The sequence below is a fragment of the Dunckerocampus dactyliophorus genome, chromosome 15 (assembly GCF_027744805.1).
Source record: "Dunckerocampus dactyliophorus isolate RoL2022-P2 chromosome 15, RoL_Ddac_1.1, whole genome shotgun sequence".
NCBI lineage: Eukaryota > Metazoa > Chordata > Actinopteri > Syngnathiformes > Syngnathidae > Dunckerocampus > Dunckerocampus dactyliophorus.
Genome location: NC_072833.1, coordinates 3,486,739 through 3,511,060, shown reverse-complemented (window position 1 = coordinate 3,511,060; position 24,322 = coordinate 3,486,739). Strand labels below are relative to the sequence as shown.

Here is a 24,322-nt window from a genome sequence, read left to right as displayed (position 1 = left end):
CGCATTGGTCCAATAAGAAGCCTCTATCTATGTATGTAGCGTTCGATATAAGCTAGTGAGGCTAACCCACCGAAAGGTACGCCGGGTTCGTTATTATTTATACGCAATTAACTATATAGCACACTGTAAAGGATGTGACACGCTAGAGTTTTTTGCAGGTAGCAGTAAGCCAACTTCAATAAAATCTGCGTATTTCGACAGGCTACATGGAGGCTAACGTTAGCTAGCAACGCTGGTGTGAGAGTGTCTTTGTAGCACACGTACATCAAACGAGTAAACATTGCTCGTTACTTCATGATTTGCTTTGTGCATATTTGCATTTTGCTGATAATAGCATCCGTTTAAATGAGTACAACAATTGTTCTTTTGATTAGGCTGTAAAAAGTAACAGGATAACTTGAGATGTCCCGGCTAGCATGCTGTTTGTACACATAAAGTTGTATTTGCTTGTGATGCATTTGAATATGAACGTTTAGTGCTAACGTTGCCTTTCAAACTCTTTCCAGATTGCTGAGAACCCTTGAAATTACAAAAGTAAGTTAATGATGTGCATGCTCTTTTCTGTTGCGAAGATACTGAAAAGAAACTGAAAAAGTAATAGTATGTTCCTTTGTTGTTGTTGTTTTGCTCTTTGAAGTGTCATTGTTTAGATTGCTTTGTCTGAATTTTTTTTTTTTATTTACCTTTTTTGCAGTGACGTACAGGAGGGACAGGGGTGTACGAGAAGCGTATGAAGAACGCTTCTTATCAGACAGGCCGGTGAGAGTATGTCTCTGCTCTCCTATTATCTATTACATTTTCTCATAGGGAAACACATGGATTGAGACATGAGTCAACATTCGTCCATCCTGTCCACTTAGGGCCCATACTCTCGAGCAGGAGGGGATAGGCGAGGCCACTTTGGCAGACCTGACGAGGACTACAGCCGCAGCGGTTATGAATACGAAGGGGGTCCTCGCTTTTTCCCAAATGGAGGTGGGCCGCGGAATTACCACGGAGATGATCAGCGGGGCTATCATGGGGATGGTGTTCATTTCCCTTCAGAACGCAGAGGAGGTCCCCCATCAAGAAGGGTAAGAGCATGGATATCACACTTGTTATATACGGTGCATATATGGAGTAAAATTGACTTAGTTGTCTTTTGCAGGAAGATTATCCTTACAGAGGACCCAGGGAGGATCCACACACAGGACGGCCTATGGAATATAGGTTAATGCTCAATACATGCTGTATTCAATGTAGGGATGTCCCGATCCCATATCAGCAAAAACAATATTGAATTCTATCGGACTGCATCTCAAAGTTCCAGTATTGGCACTTCAATATGAGCAGTCTATTCCCGACTCCTCCCCGGCACGTTTATCCAGTATCAACTGGACAGCGCCCATGTAATCACAACTGCAACGTTTGCTAGCACGCTAACAAAGTAGCAAGGAGCAGGAGCGATGTCAGCTGCGTGGCGGTAAAAAGACGCTGCACTTGTCACGCACAAGTTTCCCATGGTGGCACAGAATTGGGAAAGTTTAGTACGACCAAACTCATTGCACATATGAAGCAGCATCACACGGCGAAACTCCCACAGGGCAACAAAAGGTCATTAGCTATAACAGCCCTGTCGGTGGTGAGTAATGTGGGGTTTAAACGCTTCACTGAGCACCTCAAACCCCTCTGTTATGCCACTACGTTGTAGATAAAAATATACCCCACATGCATAAAGAATTAAATGTGTGTTTTTCCTCATACTTACTGTCGCAAATTGTTGTTCTGTGAATAGTATCACTTGACCAAGCCTTTTTCTAACATTCCACACTACAAAGTAATATGTAGGATTCATGTTAATATCGGATAAATATTCAAGACTGCAATATCGTATCGGAAGTGAAGAAGTTGTATCGGGACACCCCTAATTCAGTACATACTTGTTTCTGCACCCTTTTACAGCTACATGCACAAACTTACTATTTGATTTGTTCTTATCTTCAGCAACCGTGCACCACCACCTCACAATGTGCGAAGCCAGGGCATGTACCCTGCGCCCCGATCACTGCCAGAGAGCGGAGCAGACACGCTAGTGCAAGCCATCCTCAACCTGGATCGAGGGTATGAATTGAAAACATTAGTGATAAAGTTGTACTTTAAAACAGGAGCAATGTGTTTTAGGATAGTCAAGTTTCTCTATCAGAGGTCCCCAAACACTGGGAAACCGTCACTTTTGCAAGTATGGGCCATTATTTTATTCAAAAAAATAATATACAGTTAGAAATCCCACAGTTGTCGCATATTTATTTTGTTTCATTGTGTTTCGGCAAACAACGCCCTGTCCCACTTTGTTGGATGGCCCTTGAGCGTGTGCTAACTTTCTTTTGGAGTTAAAACCATGCCAAAACCTCACATACACACGCACAACATGTTTTACTCGACGGCAATGATTCACACACTGTGTGGTTTGCAAATACAAAACATCATTTACAAACTTGACGCATTTTGTTTTGCAAATAACAAACGTACCTATCAAATAAATACATACTGCTCCAGAAACAAGCATGTTTTACACATACAAAGCAACACATTTCTTCAAATACAAACTAATATCTTTTAAGTACAAAAGAGAACCTTCAAGTACCAAAAAAAAAAAAAATCACAATACACAAAACAATTCTACAACTACGAAAAACTGTCCAGTGACAAAATGGACCTCCAGTGTATAAAAAAAAAAACCAATGTACAACAAGTAGACATTGCTATGGTAAACTGTCTATCACTCAAATATCATTCTCTTCAAGCAATCAATCTCATGAAATATAATTGTGACAAACTTTACAAATAAAGGTTTGCAGAAACACCCAACAACTAAGTGAAATGAAAACGTGGTATTAGAAAAATAAATATTGGCAACTTACAAAAATAAACTGCTCAGGAACAGTCAGTAGTTTACAGAAGTAGGACTGCACCCGGATACCGTAGTACCGTCAGGCTATACTGTGCTTCACTTCCATGCACTCTTACAGAGACACACACACTCTTTCACACATTCACACTTTTCTTAGTCTGGCCAATTCAAAGAAGTATGACACCGTGGGTCTTTCAACATGCAACTTTTATTTTGTTATCTTTGACAAACCAGCAGTTCAAGCACCAACGCTAATAAATCGCTAATAAATAACTAACAAATTCCCTCACGAGCCTTTACTGCCATCTCATTGAGCTCTGTGTGTGTGCTCGCTCACTTCCGCCTTTGTCACAATGACACAAGCCCACAAAAAGCTGTCCTCGGTTATGCCTGCCGGTGACTAGCGGCTCGTAACCCAAAATTTAGCTCGCAGTTCAAAGCAAAAAAATCAATAAAGAGACAACTCGCATCTAAAAAAAAAACACTCGTTAATTGGGTATGCCAAGGTACCACTGACAATAATTTTAAAAAAATACAGGCAGTGCCCAGTACCAACTCTCTTCTTTCTGGCAGTCAACGTACTCCGTGACAACTCAACGCACAGCCACAGTAGATACAAATAACTTTGGTTATTTGAAGCTAAAGTTACCATTCAAAATACCCTTTTCTTTGTCCATTTCTGCTCGATGTTTGTTCCCGCTTGTGGGTCCACATCAACTGCCACACTGCTGCATTTCCTGAAACTACGATGGGGGGTCAAACAGGACATGTGCACGTTAATTGTGCGTCCAAAACAAAAATAGTGCCGTCAAAGGAAATTTCCACGTTAACTTTGACAACCCTGGTTTATACCGAAAAGAAATAATCAACGATCATTCAATAATTTCACTTCTGTGAAGTTTAGTGCCACCAAACTCACCTCAATGAATTGCATCATCCTGGTTATTTCCAGCCATTAGTTTGGGAAGAGATGCTTTTATATTTATTAATTCATTTTTAAATGATTGAATGATATTGCCGCGCAGTGAGGTTGGGGACCACTTCTCGATATGACAAGTTTTAGGACCTACTATGTTTGAGGACCTACTTTATTAAAAAACAAAGAAAAAAGCTAGTCAAAGATCCTCTTTATGACAGCACTGGTGTTTAGGAGTCTGCTAAAATGTTAGTGACTTCCAAGTTTTGTACTCAACATGTGGCCCCAATCTGAGGTCATGGGATGGTCGTGGGTTGCCAGTTGAATAGAACAGGTACAGTAATTCCTTGCTATATCGCCTTTTTTCAGAAAATGATCAATGATAAATGATCACTGTTTTGTGGTTGAATATGGCGTTTTAGTAGTAATAAAAAAAAAACATATTTAAGCAAATTGTACTTATTCTGGGCCTAAATTAAGTATTTTTAAGCCTAAAATGGCTAAATGATCTAACTAAATGAACTAAAATACAAATAAGGCAGAAGAAGCATTGTAATTGTGAATATAGGACTGTATTCTACATGGGCCTTGTAGACACCTTCACTAAGGTTCCCAAGGGAACACATTAACTGAGACAATGCTCCAGCTTTATTTACATCTTACATGGTTTATTTACACATATGCTGTCTACTGTATTGGGTAACACGAGTGTAAAGTAGGGATGAGCGAATACACCACTATTAGTATCTGTTCGCCTATCTTAAGTGATCCTTGTCTGTGCTCAGAGTGGGCGGGCATAAACCAAAGATGGCCGGGGCTTAAATCGGTACATAATTTTTAATCTGAAATTGACATGGATTGATCAGAAGTTGCTATATTTGTTTATTATTCAGCTATATGTGTACTGTGTATGTGTGTAAGTCGTCTGTAAGACTATTATGTAATTATTTTATAATGATCTGTTAGAAGTTGTTGATTCATGCAAACATCCATTGAAGGCAAAGAGGGAAATAATCTGTCAGCCTTGTTCACTGTAGCTTTCTCAAAAGCAGTGCGTTCAGTACTACAAGCAACATTTTCCAACTTCATATCACCAGCCAAATTGTAAGCAAGCAGACGGAAAAAAAACGGCAGTGAATTGACGCACAAGCTTTCTTGTGAAATGCACCGCGTACATTACGAGTTTAAGATTGCGACGTGTATACTGCAACGTATTGAGAGGGGTGTAATATTTGACCACGACTATGCATAAAATGTAGTATGATAGCCATACAGGCAGAATGTTTGATGCAGCTGTGCAGGTGTACCTAATGTTACTGTTACCACTGTCTGTGTACTGCCAACTGAAAATGAACAACATTTTTATATTGTAGGTAGCACGCCTGTTTTATGATGACTTCATGGAATAAGACAAAAACACATTACAAGGAAAAAAGCGGTCATGCTACCCCAGTTGAGTTGCATAAGTGACTGACACAACACAAGCCTGCACAGCGCTGTCTTGTCAAATGCACCGCGTACTTTACCAGACAAGTTTACCAACTTTTTTAGATACAAATTGAAATAGGGGCGAGCTGAGGAAAACCTAATAAAGTTTTCAACTTGCCAATTGCACCTTGTGCGTAAATGAGGCACCGCTAGGCTCCTATGTGGCTCCAGCCTGCACAGTGTGTCTCGGGAGGGGCGTGAAGAGTGAATACATAATGAGGATTTTCTTTCATCTCGATTACAGATAATGACGAGATGTGCTCGTTTCATGCTCGGCAAAAATGCATTATCCGTAACTTATCCCTGGTGTAAAGCCATTTAAAGCCGCAAAGAAGTACGCTGGAATTACCTGTTGAGGGAAAAAAAACAAGGAACTGCTAACGTGTGCCTATTTATAGGGGTGTCACAAGACCTCGCAAGATTAAAACATGAGATTTCTCGTTCAGAAAAAAAATGTCTCGTGGTCACTAGGCCTGGGACGATAATAAATTAATCCCACAATAAATGAACTGTATAATTTTGCCGATGTCAATATATTTCCATGCGCAATGCGTGTCCGTTTTGCTCGTCTTTCGTCTCCAAACAGGCAGGAAGAGGATTAACTCTGCATTGGTTTCAGCACCTCAGCGCGTTTGTTCCATAGAGCAATGGCATGAACAGAGTTCAATCGGTGGAGGCGGGGCCACAAGCATACACACATAGCGCAGAAGAGCGTAACATAGTAGAAAGAGTATCATATTTTTTCATTGTACTTTTCTTAAAAGTAATGTTAAAATCTCCTCTCGTTCTCAGACAAGACCCAATCTTCTTTCGTTTGGTGAACTTTGTCTTGCGACACCCCTACTCCTTTGTCTTATTTTCTCTGATTATATCACCTACATTGACTAATACAAGGTGACTATAGGAGTGTAATTTTATGTTTTGAGGGCTCTAATAATGTTAAAAACCATATTTAGAAGATTGTAAACGGGTTTTCTATGCCATAGCTATGAGAATATTCCATTTAATAATATTGAATACTACTTCACGGAAATTCACTTGCAGTCTTATCTGGAACCAATTAACAGCAATAAAGTAGGGATTACTGTGCATATGAACAGTCATTACTGACAGGGTTGCATGCTGATTCTGCTCAACATGCTAGATGGCAGTGTTGTACCTTCCATCAAAATGCTACCTCATGATTTACATGTTGGCTCAAAGCCAAATACTTTTAATGATTCCTCCTCCTGCTCTCTCAGGGAGGACAGAGACCACTTCCGGAGGAAGGCAGCTTCCTTCCCTCCTCCCAGAGAGCGCTCTCCTGCACGCCGCGACCCGACCCGCTCCCCCCACAGTCGCTCGGGCTCCAGCGTCAGCAGCAGGGGCTACTCGCCTGATCGGACTAAAAACCTCCCATTCCCCTCACAGCAAGGCAAGAGTATGTCAGAATGCTGACACCTTCCGTTCTTTGAAGCACGGCTGCGACATTTCTTTAGCCAGGTTTGGGCAAAATTGTACTTAGTCTGATAATTAGATGCGATGTAGTCAAAACACATTAACAAGCCATTCTCACACACGGGTTTGAAATCACTAACATAGTAACCATATAAATATGAATTCTTATTTCTGATTTCTCATCTGGCTTGACTGGCTTTTCAGGTGTGGATGGTCCAGAGGCGCACACTGGTCTTTCTGATCACCTCTGGGGGGCGCTCTTTCCTCACAGTGGACATGATTCTACGGGTCTGTACTTAAGTCTTGAAAACAAACCTGGACCTGGGTGACTGGAGTAAGAAAACCCCTTTCATGTTAAAACGCAGGAAATTTTGTCTTGAAATTGCTTAGCAAGAAAAGCAGATTTTTGTCCGAGAAAGCAGTCACTCCAGCAATATTCAAATGATGCAGATCACCCAGGTCTTTTAAGAAAAGGTTAACTGACAAATGTTTCTTTTTAGAGGTGGCTGGTCTCCATTCACTTCCTGTCTGTGGAGATACTTTAGAACTTGAGCCAATTCCTCCACTTGTACATTATAGGTCAGGAAAAATAAGAAATTATCTCAAAAAATGTACAGTAATGTCATTTGCAGTCCTAGTGTGCCATAGAATATTGCAATGCTACTAGACTAGACTGACATAATTCAAGTACTGAAGTATTTCCTCATTTCCATGTTGTAGTCTTTGGTAGAATGACCCCCCCCCCCCCACCCCACCCTAACTTCCTTTTCCCAAAACTGACATTTTATATGGCCAAAGGATGTCTCTAAAGCAAACAACAAAAATGCTTGAAGCACTGTTTCTGTGCATCATCGCTCTCTAACACACCCTCAATAAAAAAATAATGGGATAATAAGGGAGGTGAGACGACATGCACAGAATTTGTTTCCTGAGGTCACAGTCGTTAAACTTAACCTGTAAGGTAACCTGAGAGTGACCGAGAGCCTTCTCTAATGCATCCGGCAGCCACTTTTTTTTATCAGGGCTCATAAACATGCCACCAGGTCGTGTGTGTGTGTGTGTCGAGTCAGAGGGGACAGATTGGATGTCTGATGGCTATTCCTGAAGGGAAACGGGGAGTTATTTGGCTAGAAAGCCTTGAATGTTGCAGACTAGAATAAATGACAAGCCATCGAGAGTGGAAGTGTGTTGAGTTGATGATATAATCTACAGGGGTGGAAGTGTACATTCCAGGGAAGCCAACCAGTGGAGTTGGGAATGCAATCGCCAACTGGTGGTGTGCCTGTCCTGACCCTTGACTATTGTTTTTTCCATCATCCGGCCTGTTACTGCCATCCTCTTTTCTCCATGTGTCCCTTTTTTATTTATTTCATTTCTCAAGAGCGTGTACTTTTTATTTTCTCTTTTAGAAAAAATCCCAGGTCTGTCAGGAGAAGGCTCCCCGCACAGTGCAACATCAAATAAGGTGAGTTCGCATTGCTGTCCAACAAAAACTGCATCTGGACCTTCTTAAATTCTGTCTTGCTAATAAGTGTTTAGTCCCCTTGAAGTATGTTAATGGCTTTCAAAGTGGCCCTCATGGAGAGCATAAAAGCCACAAGGCCAGGGGTTTGTTTACCTGCCGTGTAAGCAGACTTCAGTCACAGGGACTCAATGAAGGCTCGGAAGGAGGAGAGCTCGACTGCCACCAGAAGTCCAACTTGTATTCTTCTCTTTTCTTAAAACCCTCTACTGTTCTTTACAACGCGGTGTATTGACTAAAGCAGCTTTGTAAATAATCGTTGTTGCCGATATCGCCCATCCCCATCATTGCAGCTCGAGGTTAAATGGAATCAGATGTGACTGGCTCGGCCACCCAGAAGTGAAGAGGCTAAACACATTAGCCAGACTCGTAATTTTATCATAGGATCTTAGCCACAAACCTAAGAGAGACTCCCAATGGAACATAACTTGGACTGCTTCCTCTCTCATGGAGGGGTCTGACTGGATGGGTTTGCTTGTTCCTCAAAGCCATAACTCTGAGAAATTGGAGGATGCAAGAGGGATGCCTGGTCCTTTCTGCAGGAACCACGCTGTGAGGGCCCTGCCTCCAAAGCGTGTGCTCCCATCAGGCAAATTGTTCTGTGCCTGGGCCCACTTCATACCTTAAGTTTGAGCTTATCCGTGCTCCACGTTTGGTACACTTGGAAGAAGAGGCCTCTTCGACACGATTGCATGCACATGTGCATGCTTGCGCACAACATAGCCAAGTCATAGAATGACTACTGCGATTGCTATTTGCAGTCACAACGACTCGAAATAAGACTGGAAATAGTCCACCAAATGCTTAGTTTGAGCCGTGTTCAGGAGAGGGAGAGGGCCCAAGTGCATCACAGTACGAATGGCCTCGTGTGACTCCGCCCTTACTCGGTGTTTGATCTAGGCTGCGGCGCATTGTTTCTCTCTGCTGTGGGGGCACAAACCCATAACCTTTTGCCGAGATGAAAGGCCTGTGCTGTGCCCCCAGTAAAGCATATACTAATGGGCCCACCAGCCGCAGAGTCAACACACAGGAATTCTGGAGCCACCCTACATGGGATACAACGAAATTCAAAAGTCTGACGGTGTGCCAGGCTGTTGGACAGGGTGGAGTGCATAAGTGAAAGGTCACCAAAATGTTTTGGTGATGTTTAAAACAATGAAATGGCCTATTTGTTGGTGGTTACAATCTGTAAGGACAAGTCTGAGTTCCACAGCGGATGATTGTTGCTGCCCGAGTACAGTAATTCAATTTAGAGAACTTCTAAAAGATGTGTAGCTGTCCTAAGGCAGCTTAGAACCACACAGTTTCTCAAAATGTAGATCAAAGTTTCCCCTAGTTTTAAATTGGCATGTTGGGTGGTGCCCGGTCAGTGGAATAAAAGGATTCTGACAGGGATATTTTTTTCCACTCTGGACAACAAGGCTATGGAATTACACAATCACACGCACTGGGCTTCTCCTTGGCATAGCCTCGGGGAGAAAACTGGAATGGATCCCTGACCCTTTGTAATCCAGAATTAATATTCTCTTCCATGGTCCGATTCATGTAATGTACGAGTAGACTTTAGTCATGGCTGGGTGGCTGTGTTCACTGGCCTTCAATCTCTTACGTTGTCAGGAAACGAGGAGGATTGGGAGTTGGCCCTGTTTGTTCCAATTTCTTTTTCTCTTGGCTTGTATAACAGGCTTCTAGCCCACCTATTGCATTCAAAATGGCTGTATTGTATATGTTTTAGACCAGGAAACCACAGGACTTTAGGGTAAAAGTTGGGCATGGGCACGATCATTACAGGCACATGAAGAGATAATCTACGTTAACAAGCTGGGAAGCAAAACCTTGCAGGCCAGTGAAGATAATGGGTGGACCTCAAAGCAAAACTTGACCAAAATTATGACCGCAGCTATTGTAAATATGGTTTCCTCACTTCCAGGCATGCTAACGTGCCAAATCCTTTGCGTGTTGTTTGCAGGGAGAGGTTCGTTGTGCCGTCATTGTGGATTAGTTTGAAAAGGAATTTTCCACAACAGTATTGAAGACATTTTGCGTCCTCTTTAGGAAGAGACCCATCCGCCTGAAGGAGAAAAAGAGGAGCCGTTGACGACTCGTGTCACAGAGGAGAGTCAGAAGACCACCACAGACAACTTTCAACAGCGTCGAGCGCTGGCGATCGCAGCTAAAGCCCAGGAGATTGAAAAGGTACGTGTTTTTTTGTGATTTGAATAACCTGCTCATTGTATAGAATAGGACCTAGGAGGAAAATGTTTTGTTTTATCCTTGAGATGCATGTAATTTTATAAATACATTCATACATATACACCATGTTCTATATTTTGTTGGGTGTGCAATACCCAAGCAACCAAACTCGGGTGCTGTCAAAGCTCCCATTTTACTGCTCACCACTGGACAAAAAAAAAAAAAAAAGTATTTAAACATTTAAAGTTAATAAATGATCTAATTTCCCTGGCTTTTCCCATTAACTCTTGTAAATCTCTAACAAGGCTCCCTGACTGGAGTAATTGCTCATTCTACCTAACAATAACATGATACGCCACATGGTTCAAACTGTTCCCCACGGTGTTTCTGGAAGCACTTGGCCCATACCCCTGGTACATGAACATATATAAAAAAGTTGCAGTACAAATACAGGTGACCAGGGCATAGCTCTGTGCATACAATAAAATGAGAGGTCAAGAGAGTTAAAACCACCTCAGGGCTGGAGGTCCTAGCTCTACTGGCTTATCTAATGAGGGTCGTTCCTGCAGCCGCGAGCGCTACCGCTGCTTTACTGGGACCATTAAACCTGGACCAACGTACGTTGCGCTCTTGCATCGAGCTGCGCAGCAAGAGCCTACAGGCGCTTGTAACATAGTTGCTGACGCTGCAGATTCAGGCCTGTTTTATAGCCGTCTTTCCAGCCCATCTGTGTGCACCTCTCATTTCAGTGGGGTTTTATTAAAAAGAAAAACTCATTTTGAAAAGTGATTACTACCTTTTTTTCCCCCCAAATGTTCAGTTTGTTTATAAATATACCCTTCTCACACTTAACCTAAAATGTGTCCTTGTTTAAGTAACCAGCCATTTTTGATAATTCTGTACCCTGCACAAAATAGACTCTAACAGAGCTAAATTTTCAAAATGTCGTTGTTCCCAATAGTGTGTCATTTTCTCAGATAATGTTAACTCTGTATTCACAACTCTCCTGTAATGGATGGCTTCATGCCAAAGTGGCTCACAAAGTAGACAAACCAAGCAGCCACAAAATTGGCTGCCATTGCGTTTCCATCATTCAAAGATTATATAGCTGTAGTAACCATTCCCCCCACCCTCTTCATTTTTGGAACATTTGTGGTTCTTTCGTAGCAGGCACTCGACACCAGTTGACAAGTGTGTGTTGATTGTTTGGTTTTTCCAATCTGGTCTAGCCATCTCGCTCTAACACAGTTACTCCTCCATAGCGCAAGAATTGAACTTGTGCTGATTTATAAACTGAGCTTTTCATCGTCAACCTGACATCATGCTGGGCTGTGTTTATGTAGCTTTTAAAATTGCCCCGCTGAAATTCTACCTGAGCTCTTTCTTTAAGTCGACTTTGGTTCCAGTGAGCGACAAGGCATGATCAGCAATCAACCACATCATTTTTACTCCTCACATTCCAGGCTGTGACACAAAAGGGTGATTTCATTTGCTGCGGAATCTAAATATATTTGGGCTACCAGGCAGAAGTACAGACATTTTAGACGGTCTTTTGTTTTAGCTTCAAAGGTGGAAGCAGATCAGCCATCTTTCTAAAATTGGGCAGGAAAGCAGTCATGCTTTGACCACTCACGTGTACCCTAGCATCATTGTAATGCCGAGTCACAATCAACATACAATTTTAAGAAAATTAGACAAGACTATTTCACTCAGTTGTCTGCTCCCACCCAGAGTCAAGAACAGCTCTTTTCCTTCCTGTTTGGATAACAGGGGAAGTCATTTGTAATACAGGACGTATATTTTTAGCACATTGTTTCTGGGGTCTACTTTTCCTGTATTCAGACGTTCTTTGTTCACATACTTAATTGGATATTTCCTGACATACGCTGATACAATAATTTCTCACACTAATAAACACCTACTGTAGTGGAGAGTGACTGCACAATTTCCTGGAACTATTTTGTGTCTTCTGGACCAATGATAGACGTGGCACCTCTGGACCTATATTGGATATCCCTGCGAAATTGTAAACTGGCTGCCCTTGAAGACAAAATCCAAGCTGCAGTTTTATCTGAACGGGAAACCATTTCGTCTGGAAAGGATGTCCCTTTGAACCTCAATTTAAAGTCTTTTATTTGCTTCTTGGCCTGCCTTCCGCAATATAAAGGGCATTTATGGAATTCAAGAAGATCCTTTCAATGTGTTGACACCATGTTCAGCCCGGGATTGTTAAAAACAAGCATGTTCACACCTAGGTGAAGGATGAACCAAGAGGAAAGCAACTGTTCTAAACTCAAGATTTTTTCTTAAAGTGCGTCATCTTGTCTTCAAACCTTATTTGCCTCCTAAAAATGCAGACAAAACATTTTATATTCCCTGTCCATCCCTCAGGTGTACCGTCAAGACTGTGAAACGTTCGGGATGGTGGTGAAGATGCTGGTCGCAAAAGATCCCAACCTGGAGAAGCAGCTACAGGTCCCCCTCAGAGAGAACCTCGGGGACATCCGCGAACGTTGCCTTGAGGATCTCAAACACTTTATCAGCGAACTGGACGAGGTCATACGTCAGCCGGAAACCCCCACTTGTGACTCGACCACCGTTTCTGCAATCCACAGCAGTCATAAACCTTCAAAGACGGCGATCAATCACAGCTCGAGTTACTGACAAAAGGGCCTGACGGAACATTGCAGGATAAACTTTTCACTACGACGGACAGATTTGGACACATTCTGGATCATTGGACACATGATGCATTTCCAGGATTTAGACATTTTTCCAGCACAGGGGTGGTGGTTAACTCGTTAACCAGTGTTAATTTTGAGTCTATAAATAATTTTACCTGTTGGTGTTCTCTGTTGAAAGTTAGTGAATTCTACCGGTGAAAAACATCACTTGCATTTCATCTCTTCACTTGGGGTTCATCAATATGCATTGTGACATTTTTCAAATAAAAAAACAGACTTGTTTTGTTGTACTTTTTGTGTTTGTGCATGTCATTTTGTTGAAAGTGTGCACTTGATGCTGGGAATTACACAAATGTCACAAAACCTGGAGAAAGTACGACTAATTCTGCAGCTTCGCAAAAAAAATATTTTATTCCAAGCGTCTTTACAATACTAGGTATATAACTGGTTATGACACAACAGGCATGGTGAATATTTGGGCTGAATATAGGCTTTACATATTTTGTTGCAATAGACGCTGGCACTTAAGAAATGGCACCTTCTTGCTTGCACTATGAACAAGGTTTGTGTGCTAACAGTTACAGCTGGTATTTTCTTCAATCACACTTATTTAAACCACCAATATAAGAAAATATTAAAATCTTAACTTAGTATATACAGTCATTTTTACTATTATGCATTAAATAATTATCTGGTTAGTTTCAGTCTACTACTATTACCCACCTCTGTGACCGTATATGCTGTATGTACTTGTATATCTGCAAAACCTAAGCATTTTTAAGAACACTCAAATGTATGGTTTTTTTTGTCTGCACACAATTATAAAGGCCATTTTGCAGCTCGTGCATCACATTAAAACACAATTTGAAATGAATTTACACACATTTATAACTACAATTTACAGATTCTATATTGTCATTGCCACCATTAAAATTTCTTACATAAGTGTAAGCCTAATTATAACTGAACATAGTTTTTTAAACCTGTACAAAACATTTTAAACAATCAAAAAATAAAACACTATTGTTTTGTGCATGTTATAGTATGAATGCAGCCTGAGCTTCAGGAGATGATACAGTTTTTGGAGCGGTGGCTCTTTCTGCGACCTGACTTTGAGCCACGAACTTGGGAGGAGAGGGCGGTGACCCTGGGGTAGTCCTCTGCATAGTAGCGCACAGTGGGTCGAGGCTGGGGGATAGGTTGACCCAGAAAGTATCCTTCTTCCTCAGAATCCGATGATGATGACGAGCAAGTGGAACACCACTCATCCTCATCTTTGTACAGACCCATGAAATGCTCAGCTCGAGGGTCTCCTTGAGATGGCCCCTGAATCATGTAGTCTGACCTGGTTTGAGAGTAGGCCAGAGGCTGTCTTGGAGAGGGATGTCGAGGGTTGACTAGATTCTGTCTGTGCTGTCGGTAGGGTCTCTGCGCCTTTTCTAGAGGCATCACATTAAGAGCAATGTCCGAGTGGGTTTTGCGGCTCCTGTGGTGCCTACTGTGGTGGTGATGCTGTCTGTTGCGCCCATGATGACTAGATGGGCGGTTTCTGTCCCTGCCCGCCTCATCAGAGGCGTATGCCCTCCGCTGCGGCCTCTCACTCATGGGATGCTTTCTAATATTGACCTCAAAACCATCATTGTATCCGTTGTCCACAGTATCTTCTGTGAACTTGACCATCTGAGGAGGCCTGGACTGTGACTTGGTCCTCCTCAGTGCGGGTGCATGGACAAAGGGAGAAGGTGGTACTTCGGAATGAGAGTACAAAGAGCGAAGTCCTCCCCTTGTTGCTAGGTTTACCTCCTGTTCTTTCTCCTGTTCTCCTTTCTCCATGTTAAGGTTGAGAGAGTTTGTACTGTGATGAAGATGAGAGGAATTAAAGGTCCCCATGTTGCTCATTTTCTCACAGCCATCTCCCACCACAGGATCCTGCACTGCATGCAGGGAGTACACCGTTGGCCTATCCCTGCCATCTCCATCAACTGATGCACCTACGGAATCAGAACATTTGTTTATAAAGACATTTTAAGGCATTTTCACTGGGAAACAATGGAAATTAATAACTAGTATCTTCCTCCTTACCAGTGATGTTTGACAGCGCTAGAGAGTCCATAGAGTCTCCAACACCTTGCCCAGCCTTCCTCAGCTCATCAGCAATACATTCCAGTGTATCTTGGTACCACTGCCTATTGTCTGGCCACAGAGCATGTTTTCCTTGGTCCTGATCTTGGTCCAACTCTAGCTCTTGAATCTTTCTAGCACTGGCAGGTCCTGGATGACTTCCATATGCTGAGTCTCCTAGCCCATCTTGTGACTGGGCCCAGTACATTTCAGGAAGATGCTTCTTGCTAATGAGTCCAGAGCTAAGGTTGTTGGCTCGGGATGGATTGGAAGTCTGGCTCTGGGTGGGACTGGTAGGGGTAGGAGAAGAGGCAGTGATTCCCAGGGTGTCGGGCTTTAACCAAGGGTCAGAAACGCTTATAAGATGGTTTCGATCAGTACTGGGACTTGGAGATTTTAGGGATGGCTGCTGAATCTGGTGCAACATTTCTTGGTCGCCAAACTTTAGCAGAAGCTGAGTCATATAGTCCTCATGTTGGGCCCATTCTTCTGGGTCCTCCTCTCCCCCGGCATCCTGCTCCTCACGATCCCGCCAGAACCGTTCCTCGTCCAGTCCAAGATGGGAAAGCTTCTGCCCAACAATATCCACATCACCGTCAACTTCACATGCAGACACAGTGGTAGAGGGGTTTAAGACTTGTGACTCTCTCCACTGCTCTGAAGGTCTGCTGCTCTTCCCCATGCGGACGCTGCGCCGGGATTCACGAGAGCGAGCAGACTGGAAGGCAGAGTCGGACGAGTCAGAAGTGTGGATATCCTCTCCTTGGCTGCAGGCCTTTGAACAGTAAATGCGACCTTGCTTCGGGAGGAAGGGACAGCCTAGCAAGGAGGTCTTGCACTGGGCACAAGAGAAACACTCATCTGTGGCATGCCAGTGTCCGCCTTCGTAGGTCATTTGAGCATGGTCCACTCCTGTAGGACCAATGAAAAAAGGTACATTGAATCAGGGGGGAAAGGACCATGTATCTTTGCAATGAAAGCATGTCTAATCTTTAGCTATTGAATCTTGAATCTACATTCAATTGACTTACCGATGTTTTCACCACAAGCCTCACAGTACTCTGCGTACAGTGACTCGAAACAGCCACAGCAGAAGGGCCGGCCTTCTTTCATGATGTAGCGTTGCCCCCCTAACATTATCTCACACTCAAAGCAGGCAAAGTGCTTCATATGCCAGTGACGACCTTCCGCCTCTGTGCACTCGTCTGCTAAGATGATCTGTTGGAGAAATGCGGGCAAACTGTTGGTAAAATGCAAAAACACAACCATAGATGATAGTCAACACTGCTGTAACTGCTACTTACTTCGTCACAAGAAGAGCATCTTGGTTTAAGGAGTTCAGCGTGGTGTCTCCCACAAAGGATCTTGCCATTTTGGTAGAAATAGATCAGGTCCACAAGCAACTCTTGACATGTGGCGCACACAAAGCATGCTGGGTGCCAGCAGGGGCTCGATCCAGCTCTGGAGGCAAAAATTGCCATCTCCCCTCCATTGATGCCACCTTCGCACTGGGAAAAAAAAAAAACACATGCCGCATATTCAATTCACACTGTAGGCATCTTGTTAATGCAGTGGCTTACAGTCAAGACCCTGTAACTTAGGCTATAATATGAATCAATCTGTTCATAAGTACTACATGTTCACATTGTGGTCGGACAACATTTCAAAATAGACGTGTTGATGCCACTTACACTTCAGCAATGCAGCACCAGCAAATAAAAGATGCCATCTCCATGAACAAGAGCTGCGGAGAATTGTAAACGCACAACCATGTAGACACAAATGACATGCTGCCTTGTAAATAATAGCTATGAGAAAGGTACTCTACCATATGATAGTCGGGAGAACATTGCACTAGTAATTCATTGTATCTCTTGAGCTTGAACAGAGCTCACTGGCCTTGGTCTTGAGTCGACAAAGATCATATGGCTCCAGAGAGATTGTCAAAGCATGTCTGAAGGTGCAATCACAGGTCTTTATTTAACCCAGAAGACTGAGGGGACGCCAATAGACAGCGATAGCATTGCATGCCCAGCTGTTTGCCATTATTATGAGAGTGGACAGACAGGGGCCTTGGCTTATGTATGTCCCTGAGAATGATGGAAACTGGAGCCTCATATATTTGTATGTGAACATGTGTGCAGTCATGGGTATAGGTACGCAAAAGCATGTCTACATGACATATGGCCTATGAGTATGACACTATGGATTGGTGACAGGGTGGCATTTCCACTACGGCTTAGTGTTTGTGTGAGCATGTGTCGCTACTTTTCAACATGTGATGGGTTTGTTAGCATCTGTGTTTGGGGCAGTGACGTGCTTTCAACATAGCTGACATAGCCAAGCAGAGGATGTGGTTTCCTCATCGGTTAGGGCTTAATTTGTTTGACCTTTTCTATAAGGACATCTTGCATGTAAACAAGGATACTTGTGTTGGTTGAGATCTCACAAAAAAGGGGATAGTTACATCTGGACAGAGGTTTTGTTTGTTAGTTGTCATATTGCCTGTAGTTTGCATCCATTAGTAATAAAGAATCCAGACACGTGAAGGTCAGTCATGACATCCCACAGGGTTCTGTGCTAGGACCTGTACTGTTCAGCCTTTATATGTCCCCCTTTAGGTAATACAGTATCATTACAAAAAACTCCATTAACTTCCACTGCTATGCAGGTGACACACAACTCCATTTATCAATGAAACCTAACAAAACTAATCAGCTGTTCAAACTCCAGACATCAAAAGCTGGATGACCTCAAACCTTTTGCTATTAAACTCAGATAAAACTGAGATCATAGTTCTCAGTTCCCAGCACCTCAGAGACAAGATAGCAAATGATATTACTGCCCTAGATGGTCTCTCTCAACCCCCACAATACAGTCAGAAAACTTGGTGTCATCTTCGATCAGGACCTTTCCTTTAGTTCCCAAATACAACAAGTGTCAAGTACAGCATTTTTGCCGTTACGAAACATTAAAAAAAAAGTCAATTCCTGCCACTACCAGTTGCAGAAAAAGGTGTTCTTGCTTTTGTGACCTCCAGGTTGGATTATTGTAACTCTCTGTTAATAGGTTGCCTTAATAAATATTTAAAGACCCTTCAATTGGTCCAAAATACTGCTACACCAAGTCTTAACCGGAACCAGACGAAGAGATCATATTTCACCCGTGTTAGCCTCACTGCACTGGTTACCTGTAAAATTTAGAATTGACTTTAAAATTCTCCTTACATATAAAGCACTACTTGGTCAGGTACCAATATACCTTAAAGAGCTCCTAGTACCTTATCAACCCAGTAGAACACTGCTCTCCCAGAATTTACACTTACTTGCCACTCCTAGAATTTTTAGAAGTAGAGCCTTTAGTTATCAGGCTCCTCTGTTATGGAACCATCTCCCTGACTCAATTTGGGGGCAGACCCCCCTCCGTGTTTTAAAAGTCAAACTATTTGCTGAAGCATATAGTTAAAAGTGAGCCCTGATACACTGATATGTATCAGTGACACCCCTCTGTGTTTCTTGGACTAAGATAAAGACTCTCTTGTTTTGTGTCTTGATCATCTATCTATCCCTCTACTCTCTTTTTCTATCTCAACCCAACCGATCAAGACAGACGGCCACTCCACAGAGCCTGGATTCTGTTCTAGGTTTCTTCCCCAGAGTCAGTTTTTCCTTGTCTCCGTCGCCACATGCTTGCTCATTTGGAGTTTCAGTTGGTTCTCTTTTTCTTCCATTTATGAGTGTGACCTTCATGTGTAAAGTGCCTGTTGATAACTGTTGTGATTTGGCGCTATATAACTTCATTGAATTGAATTGAATTGAATAGTTATTGCGCAATATTGAAATTCCCACAGACCTTCATGGAACAACCCATTAACTATTGGATGCAGATCCAAATTAGGATTGTTCGCACTCGGATGCCATTCCACTTGTATTTCTTACATACTGTGACTGATTTTGGAACAGTTGCATCAGTTGTGTAAACCTGTAGCAGTTCTAGGTTGTTGGCAGGAATTTGGCAAGACAGGTCCACTCGGGGAGCTGACTTCAGCGCTCAACTTGAGCATAAGATTTCTTCCGCTTCCTCAAAATAATGAGGGGGATTTATTAGCGAGTTCCAAACCACATCAGCCAATCAGACTAGCTTAAGATATAAATAGTACAGCGGTTGTTTTTTGTGCCTGATCGCTACATGACCTCTTCGTGCGTGTGCGTGCTCATGGGCATTTGTGCGTGCTACCTACATTTTCACAGCGAGTGTGTTGCAGAGCTCGGGGCAAGATCTTGGGCGTTCCCCTCCCGAGTGCCTCTCTCTTCCGTTGGGCGCTGAACATGTGAAGCTCCTTCTTCTCCTCCTCTGTTAGAGATTGGCAGTAACGAACCTGTTCGAAACAAAAGTGTTTTTTTTTTTGTGGTGCTGCCAAAACGGAAATAAGGCGGTCTGAAAAAATGGTTTATTTGAAAGTCATCCGCTCAAGGCTTTTGTTGAAAGGATGGCATGGGCGAGACGTAAACTCCTTCCTTGTGTTTAGAGATGGTGATGAATGCCCAGATAAAAGACAGCGACTATCTTAACAGCATGCTGGTGCACTTTCTCCCTCCCTAACCACAGTTACGCAAGGAATTCACCTCAATCACCAACAAACATTATAAAACCACCCCATCAAACACTGTTTATATAGAGACCACCTCAGTCAGACAGAGTGGCCCAGCCCCTCGTGTGGCCTGATAAAGCCCTCCGCCATATCTTCTAATGTAAACTCTTATCAGTGCAGATGTGAAAGGAGTGCTGCTTTACGCACCATAAAGCTGTTCTACAGGCGAGGCGGCGTGGCCATTGTTCTGTTTGTGTTAGTCTAAGCTTTAATCAGCTGCTGGCATTTTATTGCTAACAGCATCCACTACTTTCTCTGAAACAGTGATGCGTTTTTTTCCTCTAAGAAAAGCTATGACCTGAAAAAAAAGTGATAAACAATAATTTTCAAGTTCTTCAGACACTTGAGTGTCAACGCTTCATAGCTTTACCTCATTGTCGTGAGGCGGCAGCTGGTAGAGGAGTTGCCGGATTCTGTGTTTCTCACCAGAGCTGTTAACATACGGCACCTTGTCCTCAGGCAGACAGGAAAAATACATCTGGACCTGCAGATGCAAGGAGGTATTAGTTTGGTAGTAGTCTTGCAACCATCACACTTTGGAATGAATGAGGACACAAGAAGCAAATATGGAATCAATGAATGGAGAATGGCTGCTACTGTGTGTGTGCCCTTATTTTTTCGATTCAGCTGGCCAAACATGTCAATCTTGATCCCGTCACAGGCAACCGACTGTGAAATCTTTCTGGACACACGAGAGAGCAATGTTTGCTTAACCCGTTTCCCACTAAAAGTATGAAATGTTTACGTATTCCGAGCATTTTATGGGGAAAAAATCATGTAAACATGCAAAAACAGCACACAAACTAGCCATTAGCTATTGCCACAACCTGAACCTCAACCGTTCTGGAGTATTTAGTGTTGAGGTCTTACCTGCTCAGGCCTAAGTCCTGGTGGCACCCACGCGTACTCTTCCAATGCACAACCTGAGTCGTCATCGGAGGTGGAGCTCCTCTGGAAGCTCATGGACACCTTGCCCTTCTGCACCACAGGAAGAGGCTCCATCTCTGGGCCTCGATGCGACAGGCGCTCGCCTCGTTCACTGCGCTCCAGGTTCATCATGCACGGGCGCTGCAGACAGGGGGAAAAAAAACTCTAATATTTTGTTGTTTTCATCCTGTTAGTGTCTTAATTCCTTTGATGCTTGATGAAAATGCAAACAGCACTTAGCAGCCACTTCAGAGGATGTGTAATGGAAAAATCCAACCAGGCTTTTCCATTAATGCTACAATGTCTCTATTCCACTGTAAATTGTGCTTCTTTAAATTTTTAGAACATTTACTGTATGTTCTTTAAAATTGCACACGGTGTGGTTGGACAAAAAGATGTTCTCAGCCAGCAAACGTCTGTTTGCAGGTTGTGTAAGAACATACCGTATGTGACTTGTGCCACATATGCATCAGAGCATAAATGGACTATTTGATTAGTTGAATCAACTGCATACTATGACATGAAGAGGGCTGTCCTCTTATCTACGACTGCCCTAATAGTCTTGATAGCAGCGCTTTGGTTTTGGGGGGGGGGGGGGGGGGGGGGATGACTTGTGATTTGCCCCGTCTCTTTCACATGCAAATCTGGACCAGAACAAAACTTGTTTGGGGACAAACAAGTACGCTTCACACGAGCTTTGCAAAGGTCACATAGGTGTGATCTAGTACATGCTTGAGGGCGGCACTATCAGTGTCATTCGGATCTGGATGGCCTCTATTGGCAAAACAATGGTGTGCTACTTGAGTTGGGTAACTGTTGGGTCAACTGTGGTGCTTGGCTGTGAATGAAAAATTTCAATTGCAACCAAAGAAAACGTCTGTCACCCTAAACTGCAGACACACAGCTGGACAAGTATTGGCATTCTCCCTATTAGCATACAGTTCCGTCTAAGAAAGCCCGGGGCCTCAAAACACGATATTTGCACATTTAAAAATGCTGTTAAAGGGCCAATCCAAAGCTCTTGTCATGGGACAAAGGGGTATTTGAATGTCGCTTTGTTCTTCTGTGACTAATCTATCAGGTTTTATGGTTGGCTAGATAATGTTATCACTTTTGAGGTATGTTTTTTTTTCCCCCACCTGCTCTACACTACTATTGCAGGTAACCTAGTTAGGAGCAGCACCATATTTATTTGGTGGCTCCTCATCAATGACAATTTTTGCTGCAATCATGACTGCATGCATTTAGTCTGTTGCACCAGAACCAACCATACCAAACACTTTACTTTACTTTACTTGAGACTGTCTTCACAGTTTCACAATATGTTGGTCTAGATCCGGATAAATCTCTGTAACTGCTCATTTCTTAATGTTTTTCATACTTTTAGGCATAATGTGTTGATCTTGATATGTTCCCCCATACACTTGGGTTTGAGTAATTTCCTGCCCTGTCTGCAGTATGTAAGACAGCAAGTTAAGCGAGTTTCTCACAATCTCGATTGTTTCTTTCGTTGTCTTTGTAGAAAAACAACCAGCACCTCCTCTAAATGTAGGCAGCAGTGTGGACGTGACGGGGGAAGGTTGTGGCACTTTTTTCTTTCCTTTTTTTTAATAAGGCGTCTAAAGAGTCAGAACATCGGGGCCTGTGTAAACACGGGCCAGATGTAGCCGACTAACGGTTAACTGTGTGCTCCTCCCCCGCTTGACTGACACTTTTCAAAGAGTTTATCCTTCACTGCAAGCAGGAATAGTGAGTGGGTTGAAAAAGTTGCCTTTTAACAAATCATCATAGTTTACTTTTTAAAAAGCAGTGAAATATGAGCTAGTGTAAAGCAGCATGGATATTTATAGCTCAATGTGGAGACAAATGCTGACACAAAGAAGGCAAATGTTCCTCAACGGTTTAGGAAAAGCATTAAACGGTGGAGTTCAAAGGCCGAGGTCATCCCTCTTTCACTGGCGAAGTGTGTTATTTTAGGGCCAAATGGGTGTCACAGCGTGCACGGGACACTTACAATAGCTGGAATGAGGCCACTTACACTCACACATAAACATACTGCCATTTACATTTGCAATGCATTGCATCATGTTCGATTCATACCTCAAGGAAAAGCATCTTTTTGTCCACCTGATTGGAATGTTCATTCACTTCCTCCCAGCAACACAGTTTCCAAACTACATAACTGCAGCATCAAAGCCGATGTGTCTTTTCTCATCAGTTCCACATCCAACTCGATCAGAAAGTCCCCCTCTCTTCCCTCCTGTCTTGGAGTTAAGGAGGCGCTCTGCAGATGCATTCAGGCATCCACAAATCGTCGAAGGTCCAAGGGAGATGATGTCTCTAGTAGGAGTGTCTCAGATGTGTTGAGTGTGTTGTGAGTGCATGAGTGTAGGCAAGTCTGCGTGGCAGGCCCCTCCCTCATTCCTCCCCTCACTAGCAAATAGCCTGCCATTGCACTTCAATCACATACACACACACACACACACACACACACCCGTTCCTCCACCAACTTGACTGCAAAGGTTTCCTGAGTGCCAGATGATATGTTGCTCTGACTTTTTTTTTTTTCTCCATAGGTCTTCCCAAACTAAATACAGATAGATGTAGTATATCTTAGCATGGTGCACAGTGAGTGCACACTGGTTAGTTTTCTCTCATATGATCACTTTAAATTCCACCCTTCTGCTGATTAACACATGACCAGGCTCATAAAACACTCAGATTTTGACCTTTTTAAAATCTATTCCAAGGACTTTTTCAAACTAAACCCCTTGCCCTCGTCTGGCTTCAAATATATGAAAGTTGAGTTAGTTCATCTCACGTTATGGGGTAAAAACCTGCAGAAACAGTCCACTTGATTTAAAACGCAAATCAAGAGTCAAAATGAGTGACTTCTTCCCATGACGAGGCGACTTATTTGGACAAGGTCGCAACCATCTGTCATTGTGAAAGCCTTGAAAAACAGTGATCATTTAAGACGCTCGGGGATGAAAAATGAGTTTACTCAATTGTCTGACAGACAAAGACACCCGCCCCCGCCCTGTCCAACCCCATGACAACCCGCCTAAATGACTTAACAGTGGGGACGACGGGGACTGTTTGTCACATGCCAAATTAGCCGCTACAAATGAGAAATGGCTTGATTTGCTAACTCGCTTAAGAGGATGGAGATGGAGGATGGACCCGTCTGCCTGCAATGCAGTCTTCTTTCCTGGCAATGTGTAGTAGAAACAGGGAGGGTAATACTTTTTTAACAAACAAAAAGAGGTGCCATTGTGTTCCTCTGCAATAAGCACTTTGCTTGCCTTTCTTGTTTTGTCATTTTAAACATTCCATTTTGAGGTAAAGTACATTTTTATTTGTTACATTGACATTTTGACAAGAAGGCGACAATATACTATTAAAAATGTGTGTCTGAGATATTTTATATTTTTGTATTAATTAATCATATATATTTCTATATCGAGAGCAGGGGTTTTCAAAGTGTGAGGCA

General features: G+C 42.8%; 2 protein-coding genes across 7 annotated transcripts in view; one reads left to right on the top strand and one right to left on the bottom strand.

Moving 5' to 3' along the window:
* Positions 1-10: 10 nt before the first annotated feature.
* pphln1 (periphilin 1) lies at positions 11-21,276 on the top strand. Of its 5 annotated transcripts, none has more exons than XM_054753892.1 (11): positions 11-76; positions 507-534; positions 695-759; positions 861-1,073; positions 1,148-1,209; positions 1,984-2,100; positions 6,536-6,708; positions 6,936-7,019; positions 8,141-8,196; positions 10,309-10,449; positions 12,838-21,276. In XM_054753892.1, coding segments are annotated over exons 2-11 (1,185 nt in total). In that variant the 5' UTR covers positions 11-76; positions 507-533; the 3' UTR covers positions 13,111-21,276. The 5 variants fall into 5 exon arrangements, with proteins under 5 accessions (XP_054609867.1, XP_054609866.1, XP_054609870.1 ...); XM_054753891.1 differs by having other exon boundaries at positions 695-765; XM_054753895.1 differs by lacking the exon at positions 6,936-7,019 and having other exon boundaries at positions 6,536-6,714.
* The window catches only part of prickle1b (prickle homolog 1b), a 24,755-nt gene continuing 13,946 nt past the window's right edge, over positions 13,514-24,322 (bottom strand). The window contains exons 1-8 of one of the 2 annotated variants that reach the window (XM_054753888.1): positions 22,930-23,210; positions 20,773-20,970; positions 20,273-20,386; positions 19,492-19,629; positions 16,556-16,759; positions 16,283-16,469; positions 15,213-16,163; positions 13,514-15,121 (exon numbers count right to left, since the gene is read on the bottom strand). In XM_054753888.1, coding sequence (XP_054609863.1) covers positions 14,193-15,121; positions 15,213-16,163; positions 16,283-16,469; positions 16,556-16,759; positions 19,492-19,629; positions 20,273-20,386; positions 20,773-20,970; positions 22,930-22,944 — 2,736 coding nt within the window. In that variant the 5' untranslated portion in view covers positions 22,945-23,210 and the 3' untranslated portion in view covers positions 13,514-14,192. Of the gene's footprint in view, positions 15,122-15,212; positions 16,164-16,282; positions 16,470-16,555; positions 16,760-19,491; positions 19,630-20,272; positions 20,387-20,772; positions 20,971-22,929; positions 23,211-24,322 lie in introns of those variants that run through there. The other variant, XM_054753889.1, reaches the window with a different exon arrangement.